The 25,643-nt window shown below is 40.7% G+C and overlaps 1 protein-coding gene across 3 annotated transcripts; it reads right to left on the bottom strand.

Annotated features, from left to right (window-relative positions):
• Nucleotides 1–271: 271 nt before the first annotated feature.
• LOC109034382 (uncharacterized) lies at nt 272–25,343 on the bottom strand. 3 transcript variants are annotated; one of them, XM_072299446.1, is made up of 9 exons: nt 24,947–25,343; nt 24,455–24,736; nt 14,832–15,032; nt 13,657–13,884; nt 11,063–11,338; nt 9,790–10,142; nt 8,386–8,616; nt 5,482–5,816; nt 272–1,921 (listed from the first exon to the last, which is right to left on the bottom strand). In XM_072299446.1, the coding sequence occupies exons 3-9, from the start codon at nt 14,874–14,876 to the stop codon at nt 1,731–1,733; spliced, it is 1,659 nt and encodes a 552-aa protein (XP_072155547.1). In that variant the 5' UTR covers nt 14,877–15,032; nt 24,455–24,736; nt 24,947–25,343; the 3' UTR covers nt 272–1,730. The 3 variants fall into 3 exon arrangements, with proteins under 3 accessions (XP_072155547.1, XP_018903041.2, XP_072155549.1); XM_019047496.2 differs by having other exon boundaries at nt 24,455–25,343; XM_072299448.1 differs by lacking the exon at nt 24,455–24,736.
• Between the last annotated feature and the right edge of the window lie 300 nt (nt 25,344–25,643).

Raw genomic sequence — 25,643 nt, 5'->3', positions numbered from 1 at the left:
AGAATTTGGATATGATCTGATGTGAATGGTAGCATTCAACCAGCACCAATTTTGAAAGCCTAATCTCTAATCCGTCCCAATCCAATTATGTTCAACTGCAGTGCTCATGTTCGACCGATCAACAACGATAATATGTATATTTGAGTGTTTCAAAATAGCTTTTTTAAAATACTGCATTTTGCAATTCACTGAACGAAAAATATCCAATTTGCAGTGCGGTCAAAATTCTTAAATTTGAAATATTATGGGAATTAAAATTGAATTGACTACATTTCATTTATAAAAGAGATTTATTCTAATGGATATCATACATGATAGGATACAATACAAAGTCATTAAATAAACATGTAGGAAATACAGGTCAGTAAATGGGAATATATAAGATGTATTTTTTGTCCTCATCTAGTCTTGGCTCTAATATTGTGAGGCAGAGACCCTGAACAAGCTTGAGTAGCCTTGCCGATGAATACTGCCCTCAATGTGGGTCCAAAGACTGTTACAAAAGATTATGCTGACCTCGTGCAAATGTTTCTGAAGATTTTATCACGAAGTACTTGAAATTAAAGAGAAATGGCAGTCATTCTGTGAATACGAATTATCACCAAAACTTGCAGGGACTGTCGGTAATACTGGTGTTAAATAAATGATTTAAAACAAACATTTTAAACGATTGGTGAATAAAAGAAAAAAAGTTTTAAGAGTGTATATGTAGGTGTTGGTTCTGATGATAACAAGTGATGTTTTACAACATACCTATCAACAATATTTTCATAGAAAAATATTAAGTCTTTACTTCTAAAAATGGCTTCGGACTGAAAAAAAAATGTGTCATCTTTTTTATCTCACCTTTAGCATACTGCAGCATTTGGACTCAAAGACTGCCAAACGTGACTTTTCTGTCTATGCTGGAGGAAGTTTCACTTTAGGGATTACAATTTTGTATGTTGTGACTTGTTTCTCATTGATTTTTCACAATGATTTTTTTAATATTAATCCAACTGTTAAAAATGCTCAAATTCAGAGAACAAACTACTAGTAAAAATATCGTAAACAAGTTGGAGACAGCTTTATTTGAACGAAAAATTATTGTAAAGGACAAAGTCCGTTGAACAAAAAATTGGACGTTTTGTCAGGAAATGTTTTGCGAAACTGCTTCTTTATGTGACCTCAAAATACACTTAAAAATGACTGAGCGTTATGTCTATGTGGCAATCTGAGCATTGACTCAGTCTTTCTTAGTTTGCGTCTCATCTTCATAAATTTCTAAGGTTATGCTTTGGGCTGATTCCTGCATGGATTCTTTCCTGCACTCACTTTACTTTCTCATTGTCAGGATTTTGAAATTGTTTAAAAAATACAGTTGAATGCTGTGATGTGCCAAAGAAAGGGTTAAATTGCATTGTTGGTACTGATCAAGGATCATATCATTGAAATGTAGGTATTTCTGTTCTAATGACAACAGATTGGTTAATACTCTGCTTTTGGCTTCAGTCACCTTTAAAAAGTGGTACTGAAGTTAGTTGGAAGTATAACCGATCACATTCAAAGGAAATAGAAAGAAGACATCCAATCAAGCTCTTCAGCAAACACTTTTCAGTTATAAACAGTTTTACTTCAACCGCTCAAAATCCTGTTTTATTGTCTATTATTTCGACGTGACCGAGCACACATTCTAGGAAATTTTTGTCATTACAATTAAGTGAGCTAGAAATTTTAAAAATGTATGGTAATTATCTCATATTTTGAGTCCGTGCATTCACACTCCATCGCACTTTAGAATCTGACTCCGTCACAGTTGCTGTTGGCCATTTTGAAGCTGTGTGTAAAACGTATCCAGGGTCTCTCGGAGACTTCGGTGAGGATTTAAGGTCCCCTGCAGGAGGGTTGAATACAGTTTGTTGGGCGCCATAATAATATTTATCTGGAACAAATCGAAAAAAAGGTATCTAATGAACCAATAATGATAGTAAGCAAGTGGTTTTATGTATCTGTACACATCATCCAAAATTAGCTTGAAGATGATGGATATATCTTAGAAATTTCACAAGCAAAAAATTTGGGTAACGCTAGGTCAATCAGACCTCCGAGTATGGCCCACCGGTCCTATATTCTAATAAATCAAATTTTGGTTGATCTAAAGAGTCAATTAATCAAACTACGCTGGAAATTATCAAAATTTCAACTCCCTCCCAAAACTCCTAATTGCAACCTTTTTATAAGCTTTCAAAGATGTATTTTTATCATTCCTTCCCATTTTCCCATCGAAATGTTTACACTTTTTAAAAGCATACCAACAACGTAAGGCTAAAGTTTGAAATTGTTTGGAATTTAAAACCCTAGTTTCGACCATGATTTTGGGAGTGATTCAGTTGCACTCGACAGCTCTTCTCACGGACCGGGGGAGGGGCTGGGGCTGGCTTTGTTGATTCTGACTGCATGAAATTTCATAGACTTAAATGACCAGTGGGTAGTGGGACAGCTTCATAATCTTAAGTGACATAGCCGTGGGGGGGGTCTGGAACCTCCCTCCCCTCAGGGACGGACTGGCCGGGGTGGCGATGGGGCGATCGCCCCCCCAACTTTCATCATCGGCCAAAAGAAGGCCCCTCCGGGGCCCCTTTTGGCCATTTAAGGGCCGTAATTTTCGCCGTTTCGAAGAAGCGCCCGAGGGCTTTTCGGTTCGTCTCGAGAAAGGCCCCGAGACTCCTGAGAGGACAGGACACTTTATTGCCGATTCGGAGAGCGCCTGAAGGAGCTTTAATTATGCCGTATCTAAGGCGTTGCATTTTGAGAGCCCTTTATTTCTGATTCGAATAAGTCCAAAGGGATCCTTTTTGTCATTTTGGATCTGTTTTCCTGCCTTCAATGTCTAACTTTCACTCCAATGATTGGCCTCCGACGGATTACTCGGTGAAGCAAATTTTTGAGACAGACTCCGATGTAGATTGCGAGATGAGGAGGAGAGTGTAAGAAATGTCCCATGCCATATACCAAGATTGAACAAAAAGGGCTTGCGAAAACTGCCCTCCATTCGCCTATAAAATCTTTTTGAACAGTCAAGTCACTGGCCACTTTAATGGTTTATTACTTGTCCTTTTAGGTTAGGTTTTAAATCTTACCACAATGCACCCCAGTTACCTTGAGCGAGTATTTTCGAAACAAAAACTTATTAAAACGCGGATTCGATCGCAAAATTGGGCAAGACAAGACTTACTTGATGTAGTTTTGTACGTAAAAAGAGATATGAACCAAATCTATTGATCACGAGATAATAATCAACTTGAATCGCGGCAACCTCAACAGAGTTCAAAAAGGCTGTTTAATGGCGTAAAACTGTGTTTTCGATTTCCAGTTTAATTTAACACAATAATTTTTTCAAAGTGTCAGATTTTTGTCAATTTTTTGTTTGTAATTTTGTATTTTTCATTTTTATTTTATTCGATGGCTAAATTCTGAAAACACCGTATCTCGGAATCCGCATCATTAACTCATGAACCTGAGACTCATAAGGATACCCCAAAACAATGAGCATCCTTACGAGTCTCAGGGTCATGATGCGGATTCCGAGTTACGTGGTTTTCAAGAATTTAAACCCATCGATTTATTCATTCATTCCGCGTCATTTAACTAGTAAATGGCGCTGATTTTCTATGAGCAGAGCGAAGAAAGGATCCAATAAAACGTCAAAAAAAATTTAAGACAGTTGTCAAGTTTGGCGGCTAAAAAGTACAAATTAAAAAAAAAACAAACGAACAAAAAAATCCGAACTGTGTTTTTCCAGAATGTGTTCTTTATTAGACTGTCACTATTACTATTTCTACTTGATTCTATTCACTTTCTGTATAACTATTTAGCTTTGGCACAATTTTTCGTTGGAAGAGGAAAATAAAAGTTGAATTCCAAGGTATAAACGGATTCTCATTTTTTCATCCAGTTTAAGAAAATATACTAAGTTTTGCATTTTCTGACTCTTTTTGGATAATGTTTCAAAAATAATATTAAAGAATATGGTCTAAAAATAGCGTAAAATTCATTCTATAAAGGGCCTAATTTTCAATATTTCCAGGGGATGGCCCCCGGACCCCCTTTCTACTGGGGGGGGGCCCCCAGACCCCCCTAGGGGCCCGCCCCATACTTAATTTAGGGCCAGTCCGCCCCTGCCTCCCCTCACCCCTAACTGGAAAATCTCCTCAAGAAAGCATCGCATTTTTTGTGATTTCCAGAAGTTTATCATCTTTAGAGTGAGTTTAGACTCCCATCCCCATAAAATCTTTTTGGCTACGCCACTGATAATCTCATGCAGGAACACTTGATTTCGCTTAGCATCGGTGTGAATTGGACTGCGTTTAACAGAAAGGAACCAAACCACATCAGCTATTGCCAAATTTGACTGGGCATTTTAATTTTTTTACGAGAGGACGTTTGTCCGGCTTCCTTCGAAAATTTTAAGGAATTTGCTTCGTACCTACTCAGCAGGAAATTCACTGAAATTTGCACAGAAATCCGCACAGCCCTTTCTATGTATAAAATTAAATTGCTCGATTAAATTTGGCGATAGCTGATGTGGATTGGTTCCTTGCTGCTTAACGCGGTCCAATTTTCTCTTTTCAAAGTTGAAGGAATTCGACATGACGTGCCGACAGAGTACAGGGTACAGGGGAGAATTTCATGAGCCGCCCTGCGCCGTCCGCAGCGCGAATGGCGCAAGACCTGCCTTTGTTCATCCAGTGTTGAGAGTTCACTTATTACTTCACACGACCAGTGTGTAATTTTGAAAGTTGAATATCAAACAAAATTTTAAAAAAATTACACGACCTACGATTTTCTCGGCCAGGGGAGCTCTCCCTGCAATCGTTCACCACCCGCCCGCGTCGGGAGCGCCGCGCCGCACAGCGGATCGAGTCAATCAGAAAGGTCGGACATGAAACCTTCAACTAAAACTGCAAATTTTTATATTTATTTCGTCACATCTTAAATTTTAAGGGGTGCTTCTGATAGAAAATTTCGCGAGAAAACCAATGGAACCACTTTTAAAATCTCAAAGTTTTGTTTAAATGAAGTTATAAGCTTTCAAAGTCTCCAAATTTTGTCCGGCCTCTTCCATTGACTCGTTCCATTGTGCGCCGCGGCCGGCGTGCTGCCAGCGCGGAACGTGCACTGCCGCCTACAAACCTAAAGGGCTACTTCATGCATTGCGCAACGCTTGAAGTATCCCCTTAGGTTTGTAGGCGCCAGTGTGTATTTCGAGGTGGCTGCCATAAACTTGCTTACAATTTATAGATCAGGGTGTTAAAATGTAGGCAATTTGACATCAAATTCGAGATTAGCGACTCACTAAAACATCAATTACGAAACTTTCGTGATCTTTCAGTTATTATCCGACTTATTTCTTCCTGTCCTTGAGTTTTGGAACATAGTGCGCCGCGGGCGCGGCGGCGCTCATGAAATTCTCCCCTGTGCTCAGTCGCACGACGTGCTTACCGGTATTATTGGAGCCGTTCCTGTGGTCCTTGTGGTCGGCAACGCGCTCTAGCGGGGAATGCGCGAGGGTGGGCTGCACTTTCTTGCCCCTGTCGGCGAGGAGGTAGGAGACGGACGGAAGCTGGAGGGTGACGCTTTCGTCGGAGCTCTCCTCCGGGCCCCCTCGGCCTTGGGGACTGTGTCCAGGCGGGGTTTTTTGGGAGCTGGTCACGGTCGGCGATTGGGCTCGCAAGTCCGACAGGTTGTCGTCCATGCTCTTTGACAAATGACGCTTCTCCCGGCTCAACCCCCTGAACGAGGCGTCGTAATACGGGTCCCTGAACCGCTGAGGAGACCTGCGAAAAAAACCAATTTTACCATCAAGCGTAGTTAGGGTCAAATTTAGGGGCGAAGAATGACGCGGCAACACGTTTTAGCGCGAGGAGTGGGTCTCTTAAACCCAATTGGACGTATTTTTGCCAAACGGAACTATGTGTATTAATTACGATGTAAGCCCTGTTATGCATATATTCTTACAGGTCTCGGAGCTCACGTCTTAATGCACCTAGTTCCGTTTGGTAGAAATGCGTCCAATTTACACTATCAAACTTTTCGTTAAATTCTAGAATTCAACTTGTCGTAATGAAAAGTTAGATAGTGTGTTACTGACATGAGAATACGACAATTCGTAAAAAATTGAACGGAAAGGTGAATTTGACGTCACATTCAACTTTCCATCCAATTAGCGGCGCCAATTGGATCGAAAGTTGAACGGAGAGTAATTGAATCAAATTTTTTTGCGTTCAACTTTCCATCCAACTTTTCGTTCAATTATGTCGGATGAAAAGTTCGATAGGGTGAATCGGGATTAAAAAACTTCCTGTGCTCACGTAACGCGCAACCTTTCGCGATGTGCAGGAGATGTTTTTGCCTATCAGCCAATATGAAGGCGAAAAGCAATTTGCGTCACAGAGCGAAAACGGAGCAGTCTGCCGTGCCTAGAAATGGCGCCTGAATTTACCAACATCCGGAGGTTGGTAAATTTTATTTTCATAAAAGACGCGCGCTATCTAGAAAACTTACAAATATTTTTCTTCCAACTTCCCACAGAATTTTATTTGCAATCGATTAATAAGTCTCTAAAAATACCAGTGGATGTAGTCCTGATTCTCCTAAAAAACGAATAAAACTTTATTCGGTAGAGATTTTTTATGTCGCCCGAACGCTCATACAGAATTTTTCCACAGTCCACCAGTGCTTTCTGGCAAAACACAACGAACAGACGAACTCGTCTCTTATCCATAACCCTTTCTCGGGGACCTGCTTTTTGCGAGACCTCAAATGGACGAGTTGCTTCTTAGGCTTACGGAACAATGCTGCCGTGATTCCTGTTCTCTGTACCTATTCTAGGTGGCGGTAGCCACCCCGGCCCAATCCTAAAAAACTCCCCCTAAAAGTTGACGATTAAGAAAAAAAAATCTCCTGTTACGCACTGCTCATCTAGAAAATGAAATTGTTCTCTTTTAGACTCGACCCCTTCGAATTGACGTTGAAACTGCAAAAATGCGTATCTCGGTCGCGGTGTTTCAAATAATCCGCTCCTCTCCTGTTTTCATAAGGGAAATCGAACCAACTTCTTAGCTTGAAATTTCCACAGAGTATTTAATTCATCTAGAGAAGAAAAATCATCGAAGTTTTCACGAAATGGCGCCTTGTATTTTTCTACTTAGAAAATAAGTACCTACGACAGGAAGTCTGCAACGCTGCAAACCGAGAGACGCATTTCTGCAGTTTTGATAGTTCTCCGTGAAAACTTCAATCAAAATTCAGTGAGACATACTTGGACCGTGTGTAGCAGAAAGGAACCAAGTCATATTAGTTATTGCCTTTCATTAGGGAATTTTTTACAAGAGAACGTCTGAGCGGATTCCTTTGAAAATTTTAAGGAATTTGCTTCATACTATCAGGGCTGGATTTACCTAATTGCTGCCCATGGGCTGCCTATATTTTGCCGCCCCCTTCTCATTCGTTTTAAAACATCAATAAAAGCCATCAAGTGAACGTGCCGGAAGGGGAGGGGAGGTAAGCATAAGGCGCGTATACTCGTGTTGGACACATTTTTTGCGAAAGCCCTGTCAACACTACTAGCCAAAGTTCTCGGAACTTTGCACGAAAGTTAAGTTCTGTAAACCTATCTATGTGTGAACAAGGTCTTCCATTTGTAAGAAATGAATGAAAAAAATTTTCAAGAACAAATATAAATGTGCGGTTTAATAATTTTAACCTCCGCCGCCGCGCCACGCTGACCGCACTGTGTTCGACGCGATGCGTAAAGTATTCAAGAAGTCTAGTAGGCGACATGCGTTTCACGCTGACTGCACTGCTTTAGACGCAATGCGTGTAGTATTCATGCGGTCTTGTAGGCGCTATGTGTTTCACGTCAACCGCTGCTGACCGCACTAACAATAAGTTTGACGCAACGCGTGAAGTATTCATGCAGTCTTGCAGATGCTAATATGTTTTACATGCCGATCGCCGCAATGAGGGCTTCTCCTTTTCATCTCAAGTCCTCATCATCATTGCTCTCTGCGCCGCGTCGCTCCACGCCGAATTGCGTGTTTGGCTTCTCTCTTGACTCGACTTATTAAAGGTGATGTCTCTTGTGTCACCGAAAGACGCTTTTCTCGTCTGTAATTTTTTTTCTGAATGCGATTTTTTTAATGCCTGTATTTAAAAAAATTGTAAAATTCCCTTAATCCGGCCCTGCATACTATGTAGAAAATTCACTGAAATTTGCACAAAAATCCGCACAACCGTTTTCATCTCAAACATTAAATTTCCCGATTAAAGTTAGCAATAGCTGATGTGGATTGGTTCCTTTCTGCTCAACATGGTCCACTCACAACCCAGTCTCTGTAATTTCACCTTGATCGATCCGGCGCGAATCTGAGATTAGTAGGCCGGGACACAATTTTGGTGTGCTCCTTTGACTCGTAGTAAGTGCTGTGCGTGTGGTCTTTCTCCGACGCGTAGGAGTCGGTGATGCTGCCCCGACGATGCGCCAGGTCCGTTCCCTCTATTTTCCGGAGGTCCATCTCGATGATCGCTTTCTCTTCTTCGTGGGATCGTCTGCCATGCTGCTCCTGCCGCTCCATCCTGCACCGTCAAAAGGGATGCCGCTTGTTAAAGTTCAAAAGCACGTATTACAATAGTTGTGATTGGAGGAGGAAAATTAGTTGCGATTTCAACGAAACTTAAATTGAGGGGTTTGGAGGACATGGTGCGTAAATGCAGTTTTTGAAAAAATTGAGATATTCATGAACTCGCAACTAAAACTAGTTTGAAAGTTTATTCTGTGAAAAATTCACAACTAAAATCCAACTTTAAAGTATCAAAAAGTGAGTTCAAATGACCTCATCGGCTCAATAGGCGACGCTGAAATTATTTTGAGGTGTATGTGGAACAAGCGAAGCGCCATCGGTTATTTTCATGTCGCGGATGCGACGAACACAGAACCAATTTCGTAACAACGCCTGAATGCACTATTCGGGCTCCACGGATGTCCGTGTTGCATACGCACGAAAGTGAAGGCGTTTTCGTTCTCTAGGCGCGCCTCTGCGTCCGCGTGATGAAAATGGGAACGGAAGGAAAAACGATAAAGATCGGATTCAAGGAACCAGCAAAAAGAAGAAAATGCAACCGAGGAATAATGAGTGCAAGCAATATTTTAGCTGTAAGAACGTAAATTCATAACCTTTTTCTTCTTGTACGTTTTAAGTTACTTACCGCCTCAAAACAGCTATGCAAATTTTACGGAAGACCTGCTTTTGTGAGTAATTTTGTCTTTTTGCTCTTGCTGTCTCTATAATTGCCGCATCGGCTATTGCCAAATTTAATAGGGCAATTTAATTTTAGTTTAGGGCAAAACTACAAAAGAACGCTTGTGCGGGTTACTTTGAAAATTTTAAGGAACATGCTCCGCACTATGCAGAATGCAGATAAATCACTGAAATTTGCACACAAGCCCGGTTTGTATGTAAAAAATTATAATGCTCGATTAAATTTGGCAATACCTATTAAGGCTTAGTTCCCCTCTCCTTAATGCAGCAACAATACTTTACTGCAATGCTTTATTTGCTCAACAATTTCGTTCTTCGAAAAAATGATAAGAAACTAGGCAAACTCGGTATCTGATGTAGTCTGGCTACCCCTAGTTAAATCCGTCTAACTTTGGTCAAATGCTCAGAAATGACCAAAACCTTTATGTATATGTCCTATCTCACAGAGATTTTAATAAAAATCGTATACCTCCAGATTGTTGGGTCTAACCTTTTCCTGAGCGACGACCGGAGTTCGCCCATCGGGACCATCCCGGCCATGGGGTAGCCGTTGGCGACATGCGCGCTTTTCGACCGGGCCTTGACCTCGTAGTCGGGCTGGTCAATGCCGTAGGTCACCGTCCCTTCCACCGGGTAACTGGCTGTCTGCATCGGATTGCTGATGACAATGTCAGCTTTGGAGATTTCCTTGTTCCTGGCATTTTTGACTTTTTCCTTGGCTTTGGCCTCTCTGCTCCACTCGTGGGCTATCCGCGTGTGGTCCTCCACGTGGCCGTTGTAGTGACCATTCGTTTGACCGTGCGGCGCGCTTGGCTCTGTGGTCACAACCTCTACCTTGGTGACCTGCATCAGGAGAAATTAAGTGAGGATGATGTGGGAAATTTTATTTTTTATTTTTTTGCCTTCAGTTGTATGTACGTGGCCGTGCATCAGGAAAAGAACTCTAGTTTACGAGGGGAAATTTTCTGTAAAGCTTTTTTTTTTAATTTAGGTCATTACATGCCCTGAAAAATGGTTTCAGAGACGTTTTTAAGTTAAAACCTAACTTTTTTAAAGAATTTTCTGCATTTTTTAAATAAAAATATTTTTGAGCGAAACCTTTTTTTTTTTAAATTCAATTAGGTTTAAACTTGTCTGCAAAAATTATGCATTATATGGATCACGGTTAGTTTTCTTTTGTATAAATAAAGTGGAGGCAGAAAGTTTGAAACACTGCAATCAAAGCATGTGTTTTATGCGCACGTGCGTAAGATCTGAACTGATTAAGAAGCGCTAGGATATGCCTTAATGGTCCAATGTCCAAGAACGTTAAATTGCGAAAGCGCCTTCAAAATGGCGTGACGCAATTAAACCATCACGAATACCGGCTCGGTCTTCGTCCACGCTCCACGTTAACAGGTGGCTTGGTCCTGATGAACAAGTTTTCTGCGAGCGACATTTCGTCACCCTCGGGCCAAAGTATCACGAGTGCTATGCGAAGTTTCAAAATTTCCGCCGCCATTTTATTTTTTTACAGAGAAATTGCTGGTTGAATCAATTTCAACAGCACAATGGCAGCAATATTTCGGCAGTAGAATGAACATTCAGTGAAATTTTCGGACAGCTTCGTAGAACAATAATTTCTCTGTAAAAAAATTAAATGGCGGCGGGAATTTTGAAACGTCGTATGGCGCTTTTGATCCTTTGGCCGGAAGGTGACGATTTCGTCAATTCGATTGCGCGTTTTTTGAAATTACAAAAATGTGTCGTGTTTTACGGATTACCTCCGCTGGTTTTTCCGGAACGAAAGCGGCATGCTTTCCTTGAGATTTTTCATGAGCGATCCGGAGGTTCTGAGTTTGGTAGTTGACGGTTTTAGGGCCGTTGCGCCGTGTAATGGTGCCGATATCTGAGAGGAAGATCATGCCCGTCACGATGGAGAGGATCCCCAAGATGATGGCGTTGTCGACGAGCTCGTGTTGGAGGAGGTCCACACCGCAGATCTCCAGGCAACCGACACCAATGAAGAGTAGCGCGCCCAGGCCCATCAGAATTGTTTCCTGCAAGCATTTTAAAAGCGGAGGAGTAGAATAAGTTTCATTTAGGGCCTTATTTTGTCTTAGAATTGAGGGGCGCGGAGGACAAGGCACATTGCATGCACATGCATTTATTGAAAAAAAATGAGATATTAATGATTTCAAGTAAAACTAATTTAAATGCACATTCTTTGAAAAATTCCTTCCCAAATTCCAATTTTTAAACATCAAATAGTCAGTTTGAACTTTTTTCCACGCCATAAGAGCCCGCAATTTCGAAACCTCAATCATATATTTCTCGGAATAGTAAAAACTGCACTTATGCGCCTCGTCCTCCAAGCCTCTTAATTGATATAAATGTCAAAGATTTCAAAAAAGGTTTCTACGTTGCAAAATATACTTTTTACTGATATTGCTCTGTGACGCTGATTCAGTTTGAAGTTGTGATAAAGAAATAGTAATTGAACCGCGTTAAATAGAAAGGAAGCTACTTTTGTTAGCAATTTCGCATGTTTCTGAATTGCATTGGCGATTCCGATACTGTTGTATGTGATTTTACAGGACATTCATCCATTTCACAAAATAAAAATTAAAAAAATGTATAAAAAAAGATTATCAAGAAATTTGTAAATGTTTTCTAGCCTTGCACGTACATCTTTGGCAGCTTTTTGAACATGATAGGTACAAGTACAACAAATATTTCCATTTAATTCGACGTCAAAGTACAAGCAGTGCGCTCGGTGCAACTTCAGAACTCAGCTAAGACTTAATGTATCCAGAGAGCAATTTTGAGAATGGTGCAAAAGTGAGGTGCGAAACTAAACGAATTCGCTTATTTTTTCCCTCCTTACTCTTCAATTTTAAGCTTTTGACGATGTATCTACTTGCGGACAAACGAACCATAGAACATAACCCTAATGGATGGATACATCCTTGGCTTACTGTTACAATGTCCCTATTAAAATTTATGAGCCGCCATGCCGTCAGATAGGTGTCCTGATGATTGAATTTCTCATTCATAACCGCGAACTATCGACATGTTGGTGCTCAGTTTTTATAGGTATTAGTCACTGCTTTCGAGAAATCGTTTATGTTGTCAATTTTCCGCTCGAGTTCATAGAACAATTTCATTCAATTTTTTCATTTGTCCGATGGATAAGTTTTTATCTATGTTGATCATAATCAGTTTGAGTCCACGGTTATACGCTGACCGCACAAGAAAAGAGAAAAAAAAAACTTTTTTCATTATAATCATGCATGATAGCAGGGGCGGATAGTAAGGCGAGAAAACCGGAAGAATCATGGGTGACCGAAGTGACTTTTAGCTGATTTGATTTACCCCGTTCTCTCGGCAAAAAAAAAAAAAAAAAACTCGAATGGGCTGATTCAAGCTCTGATAGGTCGGTATTCCTTGTCACTTTTTCAGGGCTAGATCGACCCTGTTTGTTACAGAGGCAATATGCCTCTTCAGTAAAAAATGTGTGGCGATATGTGTATAATTTCATACACTTTTATCATATACTATCCATCAATAATAGAAACTTGAATAGAGAATCAAAGTTAGCGTCAAAGTCGCCAGGTTGAGTTTAGCTGTGGATACTTAGAAACAACACACGACACCAACATGCAATAACTAATGCTGCATGTGAGATTTTTTTTCTGGCCTACCCTGTTCATTGAAGGCGGACTAGCAATGGGCGTAACCTCCGTTTACATTCCGTTGCATCTGCATTTAATTCTTCGTTGAAAATTTGCTGCCTTTAAATTTTGAGTCAGAAAACGCCACCGTTGCGGGAAGAAAGTTTCAAATCCTCCCTGAATTAAAAAGGCTCTTCCCTACTTTTACGCAGATTCACGATTACTTTTTCGCTTGGATTTTTCAGAAATTTGGCATATTCATCTAAAAACACGTCGTTAAAATGAAAATGATTAAAAATATCTGATAATCAACCCCCTGCTTAATCCTTGAGAGAGAAACCCCCCCCCCCTCCCCATCAGACTCCCCTTGATGGGATGCTTCTCCATGCCCTCCAGCCCCTTGCTGCATGATGAGATGTCCTTCTTGTCCCTCCTTCACTACACTGAAAAAAAGTTACAGGCTATAAGACAGACCGTCGGGCACTGAGGCCGAAAGTTCCAGGTGCTGGAGCCGTAGCTTCGACTGGTCTGGATGCTACACCCGGAACTTTCAACCTCTGAGGCCGTGTCTATATAGTCTATTATGTCTATATAGCTCGTAATTACGGCTTCCACGGCCGGAGGTTTTTTTTTTTCGGTGTAGAGGAAAAAACAATTTTACCCAATACCGATGACGAGAGAAAATAGATGCTTGTGATGTTTACCATTCGATGACTATGCTGGAGCTCTCCAACACAGTGACCGATAAGAAGAGCGAAAGTTATGATGACGTAGCTGCCGTAGGTGATGTCAGCGAAGAGGGAGCCGGCTTCGCCCCACGTCACTTTGTTGAGAAGCGGCCACTCCGCCGATGCCTTCTCGTTGATGTAAAACAGGCGGGACGCCTCCTCGTCCGACCACTTTTTGTAGAGCAAGCATATGATGCACAGGATCTAGAGAAAGAAAAAAATTAAATTAAAACAAAATCAGTCATGGAAAAATGATTGTTTTCTCACTGGGCAATGCCTATTCAAAGACAATACCTATTCTGGATTACTCAGTGCTTAGGTAGATCAAAAACTTGAGAATCCAACAACCAGGTTAATAGAATAAAAAAATTACGATCAGAAAGACAGACAGAAAGAAATGTGCAGTACGAAGATAGAAAAAACCATTATCGGATATCGACGAGCTTGTCTGCTGTTAAAACCTGCCAACATTACGCAATTGCACGTGAGCGCACTCACTTATTCACTTTAAAATACAAATTTCGCGTGAAAACTATCAAACAATAGGCATTGAATTAATTACCTACTCTAATGCGAGTCAGAGCTTTAAAGAGTTCAAATATCCACCGAAGTTCATTTACCATAGGTAGATACAGCTTTGATAAAGTCTAGAGCAAGTATAAGTGAGGGGCTTGGAGGACAAGGCGCATAAGTGCAGTTTTTGGCATTTCGAGGAATACGTACGTGTTTGAAGTTTCGAGATTACATGGATCCTAATGGCGGAAAGAAGGAACTGACCTATTGATGCTTAAAAATTCTAATTTAGGAGCGAATTTTTCACAGGATATGTAAGAAGACTTGAAATCACGAATACCTCAATTTTTTCAAAAACTGCACTCATGCGCTTGTCTTCCAAGCCCCTCAAATGTAATTAAATAGTCTCAAAAATTTCCAACACCGAGAGAAACAACACGACCAAGCTTTCATTTCAAGATCCGTCTTTGTGTTAATGGAAAGGCGGAAGAGGACGTAATGCCTCTACCTCCTCGTAGTCCCCGTGTCTCTTTAAAAAAAAAAAAGAAAAAGAAAAAAAAATCTAGTTTTTCTTATGCGGCCATACGAATAAGTCAAATCAGTCAAATACGGAAACACATTGAGTCTATAATACCTACCAGCTCAACCAGTTTAAGAAAGGCCCATCCATCGCAGCCCCCCATTTTTGATGATTTTCGAGTGAATTCAGACCCAGCGGTTCTCCGGCCCAGGTATCATATTCAATTCAGCTTCGTCGCCCGTGGATTGGTGCACTGCTAAGAGAAGGGCAGCTTTGAGCTTCGATGGAAGCGATCATGGCCCAACTCATCTGGTTTTGTCTGAAAACAAGCAATATTTACACCGAAATAATGCATCGCAAAAAATGACATGACAAGAACATAACGAATCAACATTAATTGGTAAAATTACGAAACAAATATGATGTCAGCGACGGATTGTGAGTGGCACATTAGGGGCGGCTGCAGGCTGCACCAAGCGCCATCGCAATGAGTGATCTAAAATGAGAGAGAGAGAAAAAGCCGTAGGTAAACTTTGGTAGAGCCAATAGACAAGCGTTTCAACCTATCGGCAAATACAGGGTTATCCAAAAGTCACTGACCACCCCTGTAACTTTTTTCCAAATTGAGATAGAAAGTTGAAACTTTGGGAATGTTCCTCGGTCTAAAGTAGCAACTTTTTGGTCCCCCCAAAATTTGGGGGGCGGCCCCCCTTAAGGGGGGCGGGGGCTAACTTTTTTTTCCAAATGGCAACCCCCCCTTTGTGATACCTCATTCGAAAGATAATAAAAAAGAAAAATTTTAGCGCAAACCGCAGGTCAAAATGTTCATTTTTGACAAAATGGCGGCCGGTCAAAGTTCAAAATGGCGGAAATGTGGCATCTCCGTTGTTTATTGACGGATTGGTGTGAAACTCGGAATCCTAGGGTGTTTCGAGATGAGAAAAACGATTCTGGCATTGGTTTTCCAGAAAAGTCAGTCCTTTTCAAAATGGCGGCGGTCAAAATGGCGGCCTAGAGCAGGAAGTGGATATTTAGGCTGCATATCGTTGGATTTGCATGAAACTTGGTATCTGAGGGTATTTCGGCACGAGAAGAACGAATCTTTCATTGGATATCTGAAATTTTGACAAATTCCAAAATTGCAGCGGCAACATGGCGGGAAATCAGTTTTACGGCTCTTTACCGATGGATTTGCATGAAATTCGATATCCTGGCGGTTTTTGGCTGGTTAAAAAGGAATCTTTCATTAGATTCTTGAAATATCAAATAATTTCATGCTAATCCATCGGTAAAGAGCCGTAAAACTGATTTCCCGCCATGTTGCCGCCGCCATTTTGGAATTTGTCAAAATTTCAGATATCCAATGAAAGATTCGTTCTTCTCGTGCCGAAATACCCTCAGATACCAAGTTTCATGCAAATCCAACGATATGCAGCCTAAATATCCACTTCCTGCTCTAGGCCGCCATTTTGACCGCCGCCATTTTGAAAAGGATTGACTTTTCTGGAAAACCAATGCCAGAATCGTTTTTCTCATCTCGAAATACCCTAGGATTCCGAGTTTCACACCAATCCGTCAATAAACAACGGAGATGCCACATTTCCGCCATTTTGAACTTTGACCGGCCGCCATTTTGTCAAAAATGAACATTTTGACCTGCGGTTTGCGCTAAAATTTTTCTTTTTTTATTATCTTTCGAATGAGGTATCACAAAGGGGGGGTTGCCATTTGAAAAAAAAAGTTAGCCCCCGCCCCCCTTAAGGGGGGCCGCCCCCCAAGATTTTGGGGGGACCAAAAAGTTGCTACTTTAGACCGAGGAACATTCCCAAAGTTTCAAACTTCTATCTTAATTTGGAAAAAAGTTACAGGGGTGGTCAGTGACTTTTGGATAACCCTGTATAGTCTTTTTTGAGATTCGGCTTCAATTTCGCTGTAAATCGAATAAGCGGATCGGGACGCGCGGAAATCTATTCGATAAACTTCACATTTATATTACTACATCGTCACCCTCCGGCCAAAGTATCACTAGCGCCATGCGGCGTTCCAAAATTTCTGCCGCCAATTTTTCTTACCGGGAAATTGTTCAACGAGGCTGTCGGAAAATGTCGCTAAATTTTTTTTTGTCCTGACGATGAAATTCAGTGAAATTTTCAAACAGATATTCAACCAAAAATTTCTCTGTAAAGAATAAAATGGCGGCGGAAATTTTGAAACGTCGCATGGCGCTTGTGATAATTTGACCGGGAGATGATAACATGAGCAGTATTGTAAACCTATTGACGGATATCATCCATTCAAAGTTCGCCTTCAATTTTTCCGCATAGGCAACCAACATATATCAAGGAATACGAACAGCTATCTCATAAAAAACTTCGTTAGAGCCAATATACAATGCGCAAACCGATCGCATATCGCCAATTTAAGATTCTGGTGATGCAAATTGTGAAATAGAAGGCGTTCCGGCCATTGTAGTCCATGAAGCAGTGCACGCAGCAGCGTGTGGCGTACCGTTACGAATATATAGGAAGATAAAATTTGCTGATAAAAACTAAGGCAATAGGACCGGAAAGCATATTTTTGCACCATTTTTACATATCAGGATATTAGCCCCATCGCCACTCAGAGTCATGATAGCGTGTCGTTGCAGGCACTCCCTTATAGTAGGCAGAATTACCAAAACGCCTTCAATTTTTAGCATGCAACCCGGATGTCCATAGAGCACGAATAGTCGCATCAAGACGCTATTATCGATATCGTTGTCCTACACTCGGATATTTTCCTCGAAACTAGACTGTTAGGTTATTATATAAATAATCGAGAGTTGCCAAATCTCCTCGGATTATAAAGGAATTCCTGAAAAACTTGCAAGCTCTTATTATTTAAAGTTTTGGAGAAGTTTCTATGAAATTCAATTTGATGATTCTGAAAAATCTAATTAAATCTATTTGAAACTTCCCTTAGAAATAATGTTTTGTCGGAGAAAATTTGGTAACGTTTGGATCTTTGAACGGCGTTTTTCCACCGTCACAAACATGCTTTGGCGGCAGCAAAGCCTACAACGGGTGGTGTATATAAACTTTACAGCGGTGTATCACGTCTGATCGTTAGATCGTGGCTTCAACAGCAGTCTTCATCCACGAGTAACATTAACTGATGAAATTGTGCCCCAGAAAATAGAAAAAAGATCGATTCAACTTGATTATTAACAGAGCGACTTCAAAATATCAGTGTGCGTATAATCGTTAAAAATGCAAACTTGCAGCGCTATGTCGCCAAAACGAGTTTTGGACTCAAGCTTAAGCGTTCACTGGAGACTTGCATCATAATTTAGGTTTTGTTTGGGGCAGAATTGAATGAAAACCCCACGCTTTTAAAAAGGAACACTGCTTTGATAAGTTCTTATCGCAACTCAAAAAGCTTTGCCGAAATTTCTCTCAATAAAGCATGGGTTTTTTTTTTCTTACCTAACTTTATTTTTAAATTGCTCCCATAATAAAATCTGTTTGGACGGATCCGTTCATTAATTGTTCACATTTTTTTTTCATCAACATCAGACACGAAGCTTATAAATGGAACAACTAGCTCACTCATTTTTTAACGCGGCGGGAACATCTTAACATGACTCAATTTGATAAGCGTCGATGCTCAGCGAGGTGACTCACCTACTTTCGCAGCCTTGCGTTAAAGTCTCCAAAAAGGTGTCGAGGCTATAAAACTCTCATTATTCAAAAATCGGCAATTCTGTAATTTTCAAGGAGTTTTTTCTTTTCCTTTCTCTTGCCTCATAGTTCTCATGGCCAAAAAATGGGGTGGGGGGGGGGGGGGGGGGTCGAAGCAATGAGTTTGCAACGGAAGCGGAGCGTAATGTATGATTTAGACCAAATTTGAAACGCTTCTCGAGGAAAAAATTCGAGACACCTACGAACTATTCCACCAGTTTTGATGGCTTTCGAGTCTTTTCCTCTGTATATTATACTCAGCTTATCTACTGATAGGAGTGCTTTGCTTGCTTATTATCATGAAATTTTATTTTTTGCACTGCGTTTCAGTAATACCTCAGCAAAAGCTGAAGAAAGTAATCAAACCGAAAGGGGCACATCTGCACTTTTTTCGACATTTTTTTAGGCATCCATATGGAGTTACCTTAAAAATTCATTTCGAGCCTAGCACTCATTGTAATGAGCATCTAGATTAGGTAATTTTACTTCATCATAGCATTGCTTTTTGAAAATTCTACACGGTTTTTTGTCTCCTCTCAAAAGTAGCCGTTTTGGACAAGTCCCTTTTTCCAAATGGCCTTTCATTTGAGCTGAGACCCTAAATTTTTAAACATTTTCGAGGCTCGCACAATATTGTCACTCACACAATTTGCCTCCTAAATACACTAAAATTTTCATCCATCCGGGGCTATAACTTTACCGATCTCTATTTTTCTTCTTCTATGATGACGTTGGAATTACCCACAACTTCGACGAAGATTTGTTTCCAACGATTCGGTTCAATAAAATCTATGTTGTTATTTACGACACCACGCTTAACAGGTTTTAATTTTCCACTCCTCTCCCCATAGCCGTACTTAATGTCAGATTTTCCACGTAAGTGAATGGTGTTTACTTCTAGCACGTGCCACGCGTAAACCACAATAGTAAATACTCAAAACAAGGGTGCGACAAAATCAGGCGTGACTAAAATACCACAAAACTATCACTTGATTTTTTCCCCCAGCGAACGAATGGTTATAAGTTGGCAATATGAATGTAAATATTTCTCTATCACGCGTGTTTTTTTTCTCTCCCTTCTTTTTCTTTTTTTTTTCATATGAGTGATCGACTGCACGCGTGAAATTAAGACTGCGCAGAGGCACTGTAAGTCTACGCTACTTTAACACTCTATTATTGGCGAGCAATACGAAGTTAATAATACTACTACAAAAAACCTATGTCAGAAAAAACGTGCTGTCAGGTGCGGGCAGTGCACAGTTTCTTCCTCCTCTTCCTCCTCCTCCTCGACTTTGCGCGGAGCTACTGGGAGTGTGTGCGTTGAGCAAATTATTATCATCTTCATACGTAGGTAAATTGGTCGAGTAACCTTGTTGCCTCTGGGATCAGCATCGGACGCACCTGAGTTCTCACGCCCGTGACTAATGAATTGATGAATCGCTGTCGTCACCATTCAATTTAACAACTTTCGACAGCTTCAGGTGCAACTGTTAACTGTCCAGATGCACACTGACGCTGTCAGATGTGTTGCCGTATGCATAGTTACTTAATTGAACCGGTTATTTTGGAAAAGACGCGTAAGCGCCACAGGCACGATTTTGATGAGAAAACCGTATTCAGGGCCGCCGCAGTTAGGGGATACCGGGAAAAACGGGAAAAATTTCGGGGAATTTTAAAAAGTCAGGAAGAACCTGGGAAGTGTCATGAAAAATGGCGAAAATGTCAGGTAAAAGTCGTCAAGTAACTTTTGTATGCTCGTTCGAGTGGGTTTGACGTTTTGAACAACAAATTTTGCCTGAAAACTATTTCTAACTACATGTCAACGGTGTAAGTCGGCAATCACATAACTCGTTTGCGGTGTCTGAAAATCTCCGCCTCTATGTTATTTTTTTAAAGAAGAACAAATTGAAATCATCCCTTGAGGTTTTTGCAGAATTTTCTTCGCACAGAGAAGAAAAATCACGGCAGTTTTAAAGAATTGCCGTTGAGTAGTTTTCCGTTTAAAAAATAAAGTAGGTATGACAGGAAGTCTGCGACGTCGCAAACCGAGTTACCTATGTGTTTGCCGACTTACGCACCGTCGATATATCTTTTTAACAATCTGGCAGGGAATTTCACCAAAATTTGTTAGGGAAATCAGGGAAATGTCAGGGAGTTTAATTTTTCCAAATTCTGTGGCAACCTTGGTATTGCTTGATCGCAATCAGCTGGTATACAAACCGTAAATTTAAAAGCTTTTTTGAGGCCGTAAAAATTTATATTTTTTTAAACGTTCTCCTGTGCGATACATTTTGGTATAGGCGAAATAATGATCTATTAAAACAAAGCTGGATTTATAACTATTTTTACCCGGTGCGAGATCGATTTAGGCATATTGTGAGGGCAGTGGTGACTCTTGAAAGTTGGCGACGCTGTTTTTCCTCCATTTAAATCTACGCAAAACAATCTATTCTTGGTGAGGCAGCTTGTCTCACCTAAAATCAATATATTTTTAATGGATTAATGGAGGAAAAACAATGTTGCCAACTTGCGGAATCGCAACTGCGTGAGGAAAGATTTGAGGGTCCGAAAGCTGATGAAGAACCCATACGAGGGCCCACGAGAAATTTTGAATAGTTCATACGACAATAATTTAAGTATATTTAGTACTTATTTTCTGCTTCTTTATTTAAAAAAAACAATGGAATGAAAAATTGAAAAAAAAAACCAGAAAGTGAATTATTAAAAAGTTCTCTCGTTATCTCCGGTCATCGGGGTTCATTTGTATGTTTATACTAACGGCCGCACAGAGCATTTGGAGTATATTCATAACTTATTATTCTTTGACTCTCTTTTACTGGAAATGAAATGGAAAATCGAAGAAAACGAGAAAGTAACGAAAATCAAAAGTTCTCTCGTTACCCTGGTAAAAATTGGCAGTAGAATCTGTGTTCCAAAATACCACAGACCTTCAGCCGGCTGTAAGATTTTCAACAGCTTCTATAGCTATAGCCGGCTGCACAATTTCCTATAGCCTTTTATAGCCGATGGCGATTAAGCAACAGCCAGGCGATAAAGTGTATGCTAAACGTTACTAATTACGGATGCTAGGACTTTGTGAGTTTCTGGACTACTGCTCTCTTTTTGGGCCGTAGTATCTTGATTTATTTTGCGAGGAAAGCTCTGTACTTTTGATGGATGCCTGCCATTCCTAATATATTAGAGCGCCTTCAGTTTCGTATGATACTTTGCAATACCTCTGTTGTGAAATAGTTGCTTCAAGCGCCGTGGCACGCTGCGGCGCGGCAGGTGGGCAGCCAGCGTGGAACGCGCATTGGCGCCTACAAACCTAACAGGGATACTTCACGCGTTGCGCAATGCGTGAAGTATCCGTGTTAGGTTTGCAGGCGCCAGTGCGCTCGCCGCTCCGCTTTGTGTTGGGCTCTAATCTTTAATCTGGCGGAGTCAGCGTTATTCAACTCATGATTTTGAAATATTTGCACATCTTGTATGGATTATTCTCATTTTAATTGATGGAAAAAAATATGTATTAAAGGAAAATATAATGTGTGTTTTGTAAATATTGAAGTGGTTCCGTATCAAACTTACTGATTTCCAAAGCACACGAATTTCTACACAATTTCTTATAGCCGTTTTATAATCGATGGCGAAAAAGCAACAGCCAGGCGATAAAGTGCAAAGCCCGGCGATAAAGTGCAAAGCCCGGCGATAGGAACTATATCCCGGCTGCATAATTTTTTATCGCTTCGTATAGCCCGGCCGTATGATTTTCTCCGCATTCTACAGCCAGCTATATGATTTTCTGCAACCTTCTTCAGCCGGCAGCCGCTATAAGAATTCCTGTGGTATTTTGAAACGCAGCTCTTATCGCAAATTTTTACCAGGGTACGTCTCCGATCATCGGAGATTTTTAAATTTTGGACGGCCGCATTTGATCATCTAGAGAATAATCATCCCACTTCGATCTCTAAAAATAATATTCATTGTGCTTACTACAAACGATTGAACTAGCTAATCCATTACAATGGAAATATCGCGCTTCCCGGTATTATTTTTGGTGGAATTGAAAGCTACCCTCTAATTGACGACATCTGCAAAGCTTATTAGACAGGGCCTATTTTGACCCCGAACTCTCACGGATTGATCCGTTGGTTGTCCTTTAAATATAGAGCAAAAAGTTGCAGCGTTTAAGTTTTGGTCGCCTGTTTTTCGACATAGTTCCTCAATACGTACGTATTTAGGTATACAGGGTTATCTTTAAACCGAACTGCGGGCCGATTATTGAAATTTATAGACAAAGCCATAGACAAAGACGACAAAAGGGATGTGGAGGGATCTTATTGGTGGAAGCGGGTGGTTGCAATGGACACAGGAGGTAGGTAATAGACTAACTAACGGCAACCTACGAGAAATCCTATAGTTAGTCCATTATTTTCGCCCTTAGTCTGTAGAAACCATCCATTTCAACCAATAGGATCGCTCCATACTCCCTATGTCTTCTTTTTCTATAGCTTTGTCAATCTATTTCAATAATCAGCCCGCTGATGAGTCAGGCCAACTTCCATGTCCGCGACTTCCGAAATTAGGAAAAATAGAAGGGGATGATGAATAAGTAATTAGATTTGGCAGCAGTGTGTGTCAGAAAATACGATCCTGCCTCTCAGCTCGAACCCAGAGCTCGGCGACGAAATGACGAATCTCTTTATTATATATATTCTCTTTGCTCTCGTCCCGAAACCAGGACCCAGTCGGGGGAGCGGGAGCGAAGGGATTGTCATTGCGCTCGCCAGTGAAGCCCCTCCTCCTCCTCCTCCCGCGTTTTCGCGAGCGAAATTTGCAGGTGGTCATCCTTTTTGTGCCAATCAAATAAAAATCTGCTCTAATTTGGTCTTTTTGAAAAGACGCTTTGGCTTCCTTGAAAAAAAAATCGCGTGTTTGGTCATAACTTGGAAAATGATTCTTTTTTGAAGTGTTATTGGAAATAACTATTTATTAGTAAATATTCGGTAACAACTAAGTTAAGTACCCGGCCATTTATTTATTTATCAATTTGCTGAATATGTATTTGATCGGCATCATTGCCCGGCGTTTCCAGAATGAACTTAGAGTTTTTTTTTTTTTTTTTTTTTTTTTTTTTTTATCAATTCTAACAGTCCAAAAATATTTAAATACTGAAACGATAGAATATCCCATCGCCCGCCCCCGCCCCGCTCTCATCTGCTGAGGAGAAATTGCAATTCCTTCTCAAAAGCATCACACAAAGATGGGCCTGCCGGCTAAATCCGACTCTGAGACTCGCGTTATGATGAGGAGAAGGGAGGGGGAGGAGCTTGGCCGATTTTTTTTTTTTTTTTTTTTTAAATGCCTGCTGTATTTCGTGTAATCATGCAAAGCTCAAAATTCGGTTTTTCATTATCACGAATCACGTTAAGTTCGTTAAAAGGTTACAATCAATTTTTTTCCCCCGCATTTTTTGACTCCGGAAAACATTTACGATGATTCACTGGAAAACCTTCAACTAATCAACACGAACGGAGCTACGTTCGCGAGGAACGCCGGAGATTTAAACGCACGATAAGAAACGTGAAGCACACCTTAATTTCAATTGTGAATATTCGTGTTCTACGATGGAATGAACGTTATTATGAATTTTTTTTCATTCCATCCATTTGACCTCGTAAGCCGCTTACCGCAGAGTTAGGATTATTTCTTTCGGCATGTTCTCTCCTACTAAAATTAGAGGCATACAAGGAGATCAAAAACATCCTGTCTAATTGCCGTTAACTACCAGGAAACTTCTGTTAAGACCGATACCAAACTTTTGCCCACTCCAAAAAAATGTAGGATCTCTTCGCAACTATAGTTCGAGCGCCTCTGTGTTAGAGCGCAGTTTCATTCAAATTTCTTTTTCACGCGGAATTAAAAAAAAATTAAGAATAATCGCCTCTAATATAGAAATGTAGGTTTTTTTTGTATTTTTCTCTCTTTCTTTTAACAGGAAATCAATTTGAGAGTTACTTACCAAGGCTGGTTTCCTTTCAAAAGGGGTGCTGAAAATAGCAAAGTTGTATCGCAGAATGACCTGCTGTTAATCAATCACTTAATGTTACACTTATTGCCACTTGGTAAACTTTCTTTCCGAACTCACGAAGATCAGCTTGAAATCCAGCTAGATGAGGAAAAATTAAATTGAAGTGTTCACCCATTCAGTTTTTGAGCTCAAGAAGAGCTAATAATGTACTTGCAGAACAATAGATATCCCTCTGGAAACAAGTATTTCGACTATTCTTACCTAATAATATACCTACACATAAAATGTAAATAAATGAAGAAGCCGAAAAAATCGGAACAAACTCAAGTGTAGGTTGCACGCAAGTCAAAGTCGCACGGAGAAAATCGCGTTATTCCTCTGAACACTTAATCTGATAAATTCCACTTAAGGTCCATTTCAAATAAGGGGGTCACAGAGGTTAGTAAATTTTCTTTTTAAAAAAATTCAAAATTTTGAACACACCTCAAAAATGCCATCAAAGCTAACAAATTTTGCGCTCGAAATTTATCACCGAGGAGATTACGCGGAGTGAAGAACATACAAAACACGGGGATTTTAAAGTACCATGTTATGCGGTTCTAATTATGCACTGAATCACCAACTAACTACGAGGCGAGTATAATCGTTTAAAAAAACCGAACAGAAAATTTTGAACTTGAAGATCCAATTTGATGAAGCCGCAGAACTCCGCGAATCTGCACCCTTAAAAAAGGAACGGAACTCTATTTTTCTCTCAGAGACTTTCCGGAAATGCAACCACGTTGATACTCGTGACGATTTCGGGAGAACGTGGAAAGCGGTGGAAACACGCGGCGTGTGCGACTAAGTGTAGGATTTTCTTATCACTGCACGACGAGTGAAATTGTGTCAGACGGCAAGTGCGAGCTCCCCATGTCCCCCGACCCCCCTGCCAGCGGTGCCCCCCTCTTTCCTCCGCAGTATGGTCATGGTAGCCCGGTAGCCGTATCGCGGAAGGTTTTCCCACGAGGCGCTGTCATGCGGCTAGTCGTTGATTTTGGACAGAGTCGAGTAAAATCGACATAGAGTACATAGAGTCGTAATGTAAGTTGGAGAGCTGGCGGCATGTTCTGGTCGACGAATTCCAAGCCCGGTGTGCGCCGAGCTTCGGTCACTTTTTCGATACATTTTCGATCCAAAA

Source organism: Bemisia tabaci, chromosome 4, assembly GCF_918797505.1.
Source record: "Bemisia tabaci chromosome 4, PGI_BMITA_v3".
Taxonomy (NCBI): domain Eukaryota; kingdom Metazoa; phylum Arthropoda; class Insecta; order Hemiptera; family Aleyrodidae; genus Bemisia; species Bemisia tabaci.
The sequence above is the reverse complement of the archived record's forward strand: the minus strand, read 5'-3'. Positions and strand labels throughout refer to the sequence as shown.

What these genes read in the sequence shown, in the direction of transcription:
- LOC109034382 (XM_019047496.2), bottom strand. Translation starts at nt 14,876, where the DNA reads ATGGGGGGCTGCGATGGATGGGCCTTTCTTAAACTGGTTGAGCTG. An exon ending in TTCGCGCCGGATCGATCAAG is followed by an intron (nt 5,817 to 8,385) that starts GTGAAATTACAG and finishes TTTTTTTCGCAG; the next exon opens with GTCTCCTCAGCGGTTCAGGG. An exon ending in GAACGGCTCCAATAATACCG is followed by an intron (nt 1,922 to 5,481) that starts GTAAGCACGTCG and finishes GATTTGTTCCAG; the next exon opens with ATAAATATTATTATGGCGCC.